Source organism: Myotis lucifugus, unplaced genomic scaffold (genome assembly GCF_000147115.1).
Source record: "Myotis lucifugus unplaced genomic scaffold, Myoluc2.0 scaffold_1, whole genome shotgun sequence".
Classification (NCBI taxonomy): Eukaryota; Metazoa; Chordata; class Mammalia; order Chiroptera; family Vespertilionidae; genus Myotis; species Myotis lucifugus.
This window is the reverse complement of record NW_005871049.1, coordinates 2,937,355-2,946,899: the sequence shown is the minus strand read 5'-3', so window position 1 is coordinate 2,946,899 and position 9,545 is coordinate 2,937,355. Positions and strand designations below refer to the sequence as shown.

General features: G+C 36.4%; 1 protein-coding gene across 1 annotated transcript in view; it reads right to left on the bottom strand.

The window, feature by feature from the left end:
* Window positions 1-3,578: 3,578 nt before the first annotated feature.
* Window positions 3,579-9,545, bottom strand: part of LOC111826134 (uncharacterized protein KIAA1109-like) — a 10,001-nt gene continuing 4,034 nt past the window's right edge. Inside the window, exons 3-5 of the mRNA XM_023754147.1 lie at window positions 8,454-8,588; window positions 7,055-7,220; window positions 3,579-4,286 (exon numbers count right to left, since the gene is read on the bottom strand). Coding sequence (XP_023609915.1) covers window positions 4,070-4,286; window positions 7,055-7,220; window positions 8,454-8,588 — 518 coding nt within the window. The 3' untranslated portion in view covers window positions 3,579-4,069. The remainder of the gene's footprint in view (window positions 4,287-7,054; window positions 7,221-8,453; window positions 8,589-9,545) is intronic.

Here is a 9,545-nt window from a genome sequence, read left to right as displayed (position 1 = left end):
AGCGCGTGAGGTGGGGGTGGCGCAGGTCGGCGTCGTCACTCACTCTGCGCCCTGACGCCCCCAGTCCTCACGGAGCCTGGACAGGGAGGGTCTCCTTGTCCACAGTGACCCCCATCGGGCCTCCTTATCCACCATGGCTTCGAGGAAGCCCTTCGCTTTATCCCCATTCATAGCGCTAACAAGGCGCCTGGAAAGGCTCGTTGACAGAATAACCGACCTGAGATTCCACAGGATGTTCGTGAGAACAGGTGGACGTGTTGAGAACTGATGGCGCTCATCTGTGGGTGTTTTCAGTTCTTTGCTCTCGTAAAAGTTGAAGCAGGCTCTCATGGAGGTGTTAGCTCATAGATTGTTGAACATATTTTTGATAGTAAATTACTAAATAAGTTTTGGCACTAACCCAGAAGGAATTGAGTGACATCGTTATAACAAAGTTTTAGTGCCCTCTACTTTTTTTTTTATACGGACAGGATTCTGAAGAGTTAAGTCACTTTCACCAAAAAGGAAACAAACATAACAATAGGATTGATGGTATTATATCTCATTACAGCAAGAAGTAATATCTGCCCACAAATGCGCAGGTAATTGCGTGCTTGAGAAGAATGTGTATTCTGCTGTTGGCTAGAATGTTCTGCATATATCTGATAGGTCTGTGTGGTCTATAGTGTTGTTCAGATCTGCTGTTTTCTTATTGATTCTGCCTGATCTATCCATTGCTGTTGCAATTTACATGTTTGTGTGACTAATAACATTTTTGTAGTTACGGTTATTTTTATTACTTTAACTTTTAAACTAGAGTTGTAAGTGAATTATGCAAACTATTACCATATTGCAGAATCTATCACTATCATTACTGGTGAGATTTACACTCCCTTTCTATGTTTTTGTGGTTAGCTTTTTTTTTAATATATATTTTTACTTTCAAGTAAAGCAGGTCTGCTGGTAATGAACTCTTTCAGGTTTTGTTTGAGAAAGTCTTTATCCCTCCATCATTTCTGAGGGACTGCTTTGCCAGGTATGGAATTCTTGTTTGACAGTTATCTGTTTCAATATTTTGAATATGCCATCTAATTCTCTCCTGACCTGAAAATTTTCTGATGAGAATTCTGCCTACAGTCTCAAGGGGTTCCTATACATATACCTTCTCTCTTTTCTGTTGCTTCTCTTAAAATTATTTTGTCTCTGACTTTTGAGAATTTAATAATAATGTGTCTCCATGTACCTCTATTCTCATTCAGCTGTTGTAGGTCTGGGTCCTTTGGACGTCATGGATCTGGATGTCCTTTCTCTTCCCAGGTGTGGGAAATTCTTACCCATTATTTCTTTAAATGTATTTTCTGTCTCTCTTTTTTTCTCTTCTCCTGAAATTTCCATAATGTTCCTATTACTTTCCCACTAGCAGTGCACAAATATGATTTTCTCATAGCCTTGCCGAACAGAGCCACAGAAAGTTTGTTTACAAATTTAAATTGCCCTTTTCTTTTTATAGCATTCTCACTGTAAGTGCCAGAAATACTGTAAGTTTATACTTATGTCATTTTTTTGGTAACTAATATATCAATAATATTTAAAGCCATTATAAAATTTTAACATTTAGAACTTACTGGCATAACTGTTTCTTTGAAGCAGAGAATTAATATCTGAAGGACTCAAGTAAGGAATAATTTATTTAATTTTTATTTACTTTGTTTTATGAAGTATCTTTCTGGCACTATTATCTTAGACACTAGATCCAAAGTAGGTATAGAATTTGCTTCTCTGGTAAGTGTGACTAATAGATATAATGTTCCTATAGCCCCCAACTGTAGAGGTGATTGAGGAGAATACAGAGATCAGGCAGATAATAGGTAAGAAAGATGATGTAGCAGAAAGAATTCAAAATTATGACTCTAGCCCAGCCGTGGGCAAACTACGGCCCGCGGGCCGGATCCAGCCTGTTTGAAATGAATAAAACTAAAAAAAAAAAAAAAGACCGTACCCTTTTATGTAATGATGTTTACTTTGAATTTATATTAGTTCACACAAACACTCCATCCATGCTTTTGTTCCGGCCCTCCGGTCCAGTTTAAGAACCCATTGTGGCCCTCAAGTCAAAAAGTTTGCCCACCCCTGCTCTAGCCACTAGGATTTTAGTTTAATTGTATTACTAAGTTGTTGTGTGACAACAGAGTACAATTTTTAATTCCCCTAACACTGTGTCTGTCTGTCCATCTGCCCCATCAATCCATGACCTTGGATGGCTAAGTACCATGGCTCTTCTGAAAGGTTGTGGGTTTTTGTTGTTGTTTTTCAATCTGAGAGAATAGTGCCTTATCTACTTAAGTTCAATATTCCAAACCAGAGGCTTTCTTGAGGTGTTTTCTAATTCTATGTTCTTTAAATCTATTGTTTACCCAACTTTTAAATGGACTGTACTGATTTGGCTGATTTCAAACCTGAGTTGTGATTAAGAGTATTTACTTTTGAATATTATTTTAGACTAGTGGCTCAGTGCATGAATTCATGAACACTGAAAGGAAATTAATTAGAAGAAATATTTTAATATCGCTATTTGCCTTTATAATAGGAGTGTCAACCAAATTCACGATTGACAATGACAGATCGAAACACATGCGTGTGATTGGCACCAGAGCTTTATATGTATCACACATGTGCAAGTCAACTTAGCCTTTTATAGATATAAAATAAACTTGCTTAATTAGACCTGCTTTCTGACTTAGCTAAACTTTTTCCAGCCCAGTGAAGCACCCCAATTTCTCTTTCAGATAATTGTCAGCAGCGCAGCAGTAAATATCAACACAAAGGGATTATTATTGTAGATCACACAGGGAGAACAAAGGGTAAAATATTTAACGGTGGCAGTGTTTGACTATATTCTACGCAGTGAGAAAACCTGAAGTCATTTTCAAGGCCCACCATTTCTTTTTTTCAGTCGGATCAAGTTTCTAAGCTTTCTAAATCTCCCATCTTTTGGCTAATGAAAAGAAAATAGGATTTCACCAATTCTCCTATCCACCTACTCCAGGACTTCTGTGAGGATCAAATGAGATGAGGTATGGGAAAACGCTTCACAGACATTTGGTTAAAGTGTAAAGTGTTTCCACCTGGCTATAAAGCAAGTTGTATTCCTGGGCTGAAGAAACTGCAAGGAGACTAGTTGCTAGGGAGAGGAAACTGGGTGTTGCTATGTGACATCATTACCTGGACGGACACTTAGCATATTAGCCTTTTATACATATAGATTTTGCTATTTTTTAAAATCTTTTTATTATACTAATGTATGTACTATACACCTACCTTCATATGCACAAAAGAATATAAACATGTACATAAAGAATATATTACAATAAAAACAAACAGCTATGTGTTGACCACTAGTTTAAGAAATAGAATTACACCTAATATCTCTGAAGTGTCTGATATGCCTCTCTCTGGCTACACCCTTTTTGGCTAATATTTATACAGATTTCATTTTTATAAGTATTATCTTCTATGAAAACATTTAATAACACAGGGTGGGCATCTATTAATTATAAAAATAAGCTATCAAAGGAAGAAAAGACTCAAAAACAGCTACAGACTGAAACCAATTATTGTGACTTTATTACAATAGTTACAAACAATACTTTAGTGGTATTTAATCATATCACAATTACTCAAACTATATACAAATAGGTATTTATACAAGTCTACATTTTTAAAAAGAAAAAGCAATTAATGACCAAAATAATCACATTATGAACAAGATTTTTTCAAAAAGTATGGCCAATAACAGGAAATTCACAGTTATTCTGAAAATATTTTAGGATGCAGGAATCATATTGCACATAACAATTACAAACCCTACTGAGTAGATATATATTTTAATCTAGTTTTTCACAAAATTTACATTATCATGCAATATATTTCACTGTATACAGAATGGTGGAACTAGAACAAACAGGTTAACTTACAAACCTTCAACATAATGGCCATAAAATTAGAATTATTTTAAAGTCATATTTAAAATAACTTTAATATACAAAAAAGCACTCCGGTGTAATAATTTGTTCACAGATCAAGTTACTTTTTAGTGTTCTTCTTTGTCTTTTCCTTTCTTTTCTTTCTCATCCTGTAGTGCAGTACCAAGTTTTTTTATAAGAACTGACAGAACCTTGTCCAGTGGGTCCATGACTCCTCTTTGAAGCCATTTAGGAATAGTAGTCCTGGCATGATGAAAGCCCAATTTTTGAAGAATATAATCAACGCCTACTGGATCAATCTTTCTTCCAGTCCAAGAAATTAATCTAAAATAATTATAAAAAATAATTAGGAGTACAGTGTCCCAGCACAGACCTGAAGGTAAGTTTAAGCACATCAGTAAGCCTCCATAATGTGCTCAAACAAAATATCTTCAGTAGGTACATTTGAATAATCTAACCTACAATTCCTGGATTCACTATAATAGCATTAAAAAAAAGTGTGATTATAAGTATCCTTGATAAGCATATACACAGTAATGGAGTTTAGTGAATTTCATTCTGATTATTTTAAGCCCAAAGTTACACAGTCATCTTAAACATTTAAAGGATATTTGGTTTATTCTAAAAGATGTTAATTAACTTGGTGGGGGAAATCTTTTCAAATGAATATATATGTATATCAAGTCACGATGTCATACACTTAAAATATCTTTCTGTTTTGTCAATTACACCTCAATAAAGCTGAAAAAATAAGAGTTCAAGTATGTGGCATAATGGGGGGGGGGGGAATAAAATTATAGAGTGTTTGCTGTGTGCTAAACATGTTAGAAGGAGAACCATTTTCTTCCCATTCTTGGTATTTCTTTCCATAGCAGTGGTTCTCAACCTTCTGGCCTCATGTTGTGACCCAACCATAAAATTATTTTCGTTGCTACTTCATAACTGTAATGTTGCTACTGTTATGAATCGTAATGTAAATATCTGATATGCAGAATGGTCTTAGGCGACCCCTGTGAAAGGGTCATTCGACCGCCAAAGGGGTCGCGACCCACAGGTTGAGAACCGCTGATATAGAGGACTAGACATCAAGGAAACCCTCCTGGCCTCTTTGCACCCTTATTGATGAGTTATCTGATTGGCGAATTAATGGAGGAACTGAATAGTGTAGTTTAGTATCCTCCTCCCTACCTTCTCTTAGAAACCATTCGTTTTTATCTGTTCCTTTATGCCATAGGATTTTTCAAAGACAGGTCCTTAAATAGTTGAGCCCAAGACAGTTCATAGCTGCCTGTGGCTAGGTGAGTACACAGTGCTGCTGACAGCACAACTTCAGCCCTGCCCCATGCGAGCGCTGCAGCACTGAGACCCTGCAGGTGAGTCCAAACCTGAACTCTAGTAGAAAGCCACTGGTGCCAGACCTCCAAACCACATTCTGTCACCAGCATTACCAGTGTTAGAACTATCATTTTTATTTCCAGCTGCCTCTCTCCCACTATTTCAGTTAGGGGGAAAGGGAGGAACTAAACATTGATCTGTTAAAACTCTTAACAGTTATAAGCATTTTGTGTTAATTAGCTTATCTAAGAATTGTAACCTACAAGGTAGGTAATACCATTTTCAAATTTTTTTTATGAGGTAACTGAGACAGCAGTTATTAAATCCTTCGGGCAATGTCACTTAGCCAGAAAGCAGGGCTTAGAGCCACCGCTCTTAACCATGCTATCCACTACAACACCATATTTAGTCTCGTGGTAGTTTGCTAAAGTAAGGAATATATTTGTGAAAAATTTAACTATTTTATGCTCATTTTAAATTAAAAGATCCAACAGGTCTTTGAATAACACCATTTTGTTATAACTTGTAGGAACTTAACTCTTGTTTATATCAAGTAGCCTATGGTAAAACTGGTTTCATTAAAGTTGTTTCCCCTAAAGTCGTGGAACCAACTTATCAACGTTAGGTGATGACTTATCTAGTCAATTATATTTATTTAGAATTACAAATAAAAAACAGATTTTCTAAACAGTTTTCTGCATTAGGACTTTTGCAATATTTTAATATTGTTTGAGTATTGACACTGTTACTATTTCTCATGTGTTTATGTGCTATTAATACTAAAGTGTTTTGTCAATTTGGTACAACAAATTTCACTGAATACAAATTACTAACACACTGAATGATTCACTTTCTGCTTATACAGAAGTCCACTGTATAATGAAGATTTTGTTAGTTTAGAATTATTTTGGTATAAGTATGTCTGAATAATAAGCTTATCTAAATGAAATCTGTGTCATTCTGCATAGTGTTGAGTATGATGGACTTTTTTTGATACCATTATTCCATGAATCAAACAGTGATAATTTGATTAACAAAGCAGATGAAAGGAAAGGGAAAAATAATAGCGTTGTGAGTGTTAATCACAAACAAGGACATACAAAGCAAGTACTGCTGGTTATAGCAGCAATTATAAAAATTATTAAAATTAGAAAATACTTTTAAAATTACGATATGAAAACAAGTTGATGTCACTGGGATCATGATTGTAGAACATGACTCAGTAAAGGAATCAGAACCTGATAGCATTACATTTGACATTTCAAGAATGGTTTTATATTGCTTCCTATGCAGACAAACGGACACTGTGACATGGTCCACTCTATTACATTGTCATGACATGTAAGAATTATACGGTCCTTAATGATATATGACTTCTACTACATCTTCCCAAACTACATAACAAAAGTTTACTGTAGCTACCTACCTCAGTTACCTGAAAACAACATCTTGGTGAGAGGGTAAAAAAATAATAGCCATTATGGCAGCAGAGTTATTCTCACATTTTAGTGATTAACAGAATGTCACACAGTGGACAGCTAACCAGCACTGAGCTATTCCCAGGGTCTGTGCCTCGAACACTTACAATAGCAGAAAAGAACAGCAAAAACAGCAATCAGATGTTGTCGAGATTACAACTAGCTAACTTCTAGATATATTTTTCAATACAAAATATTTAATAACCTAATACATAATTTATAACCTTTTCTCCTAATAATCCCATAGAATATAGGTAAATATATATACCCACTATTTACCTAAGAGTGGGCTCTAGATGCCACGTGTTGCACATAAAATCTCTCCAGTCCACAGTGGTGTAACTGATGCTGTCTTCTCTGTCTTTGTCAGAGGAGTTGTCATCATGTATAATGACTGGACTTTTCTGTCCTGGTCGAGTAGATAAAATCCGAGGTGGAAAAATGGCTATAATGAAAATAATAGATTAATATTGCAAATATATATCTTATAAGTTTATTTTAAATCACTATATGAACAGAATAATTTGTTCCATTATTTTATTTGTGAACTGGCCAAAGTCTCATTTAATTACATTTCGTAAAAATATTTTAGCCCTTGCTGGTTTGGCTCAGTGGATAGAGTCAGCCTGTGGACTGAAGGGCCCCAGGTTCGATTCTGGTCAAAGGCACATGCCCAGGTTGTAGGCTTGATCCCCAGTAGGGGGCATGCAGGAGGCAGCCAATCAATGATTCTCTCTCATCATTGATGTTTCTCTCTCCCTTTTCCTTTCTCTCTGAAATCAATACAAATATTCTTTAAAGTAATATTTTAAATAAGCCTTAAATAAGTGCCAATAATTGGTATTGCTTGGAGAAAGCCAATATCAAAGTTATTGCATTACCTTACAATTAGAAATAATGTCATTTATTTTTGAGTAATAGTGTATGTTTTACATACATTTGTGGGCCTAAAACTAATGGTAAAGAATGATAACATTTATGTGATTAGCAGGCCTAGGGCACTGGACTGACAGTTGTAGGTTTCCTAAAGAACAGCTGTAGGTGGATGACTTATTATTTTAACAGTTTTATTGAGATATAATTCACAATAAAATCCACTCAGTTAATGTGTACAACTCAATGGTTTTAGTATGTTAATGGTGATACATATATTTGAACAGTGGTACTAACTTAGAAGCTTTTTATGTAAGCAGCCTTTTCACTCAATATAGTAAACATGTAAATGTTTTATGAAAGATGAAGTCTTTCTAAATTAGTGATCATAAGTAATAGGCAACATGCTCCTTTATTATGTAGTTGTTTCTCTAGTCATTTCACTTGAGTAGTCGTATTTCTTCAGAGGTTTTTTCTTTTACTACTTTGTGAGAATCTCCTACAAAGTCTGATAATATCCATACATATAGGAAATATTTTGTGAAGTACAAAATATATTCAACGTGAGGCATGGTTAGAGTGTTGTGTGTGCCTAGCAGATAGTCAATCTGTCACATGGTCTTACTAATAGATTATTTATATTCATTTCATTTATTTATTGATATTTGCAATTCATAGAGGAAGGAGACACATTGTACTCATTTATCATTAGATCATTAAAAATCCATATAAATGGCAGACAGCTGCCTTTCCTGAAGCTTGAAAGAAAAAAACATAATCCCCAAAACAAGAATATGCTACTCACCCTTTTCTTTCTCTTTAAGATAAGCCGACACTAAATCATGGAGAAACATGATGAGCTCAGCATCCATAGTCACACAAATGTGGTCAGTGAACTCTGTCACCACACTACATTCTACCTTCGGCTTCAGGCTGGCATCTGCAAGGGCAAAGTTCTTTTATGGTAAAGATTTCATTAAATAAATCCCTTTCTCTTTCTGTTAAGGGATTTACATGTGTCTGTGTAAATGCATCCACTGAAATGCAACAAGAAAGAAATGAGTATTTTTGTATGTGATTCACAGAATGATGATGGTTTAATAAACATTTTATATTTATTAACATAAATATAATAAATATTTTTTATTTTTCCTCATAAAAACCCTCTGAACCAGTTATTATCCTCCAATTTACTGAGGAGAAAGAGGTACAAATGGATTAAATTATTTGCCACAGGTTACATGGCTGGCAAGAACATCAATCATTTTGACCCAGGACATCAATTTGTTATTTTATATAACACTAGTGACCTGGTGTATGGATTTGTGCACATTGAAATTAATTAGAAGGTGGCCGGCAGGGCAGGACTGGGCAAGACGGGCTGGACGTGCCCTGGAGCCAACCTCCCGTGGTCCCTCTCCGGCCGGCCACACCTGGGGTGGTGCTGTGGCTTGAAGGGCATCTGTGGAGTGAGTGGGGTCCCTCCGACAGATGGGGTCCCTCAGCCTGGCCTGCAGGATTGGGCCGAAACTGGCTCTCCAACATCCCCCGAGGGGTCCCAGAGTGCAAGAGGGCACTCTGCAAAGTTGCTGTTTTACAGGGTGCGGAATGCAAACACAAGTGTGCAGTAAACCAGATTTGGGGCCGACAGTACCCCAGCAACAATGTAACCCACGGCCAAAGGAGGAATCGTGTGGCCCTGCGAGGAATTGGGCTCCCTCCTATCTGGTTCCAGGGTGCATCACCCCGAGAAGCGCCACTGCCAAGTCACTGCAGCTCAGCAGCTCCTGCTTGACGCCTGCCCCCTGGTGGTCAGTGCGCATCACAGCTGGTCAGATGTACACTTAGCATATTAGCCTTTTATATATAGACTAGAGGCCCGGTGCACAAAAATTTG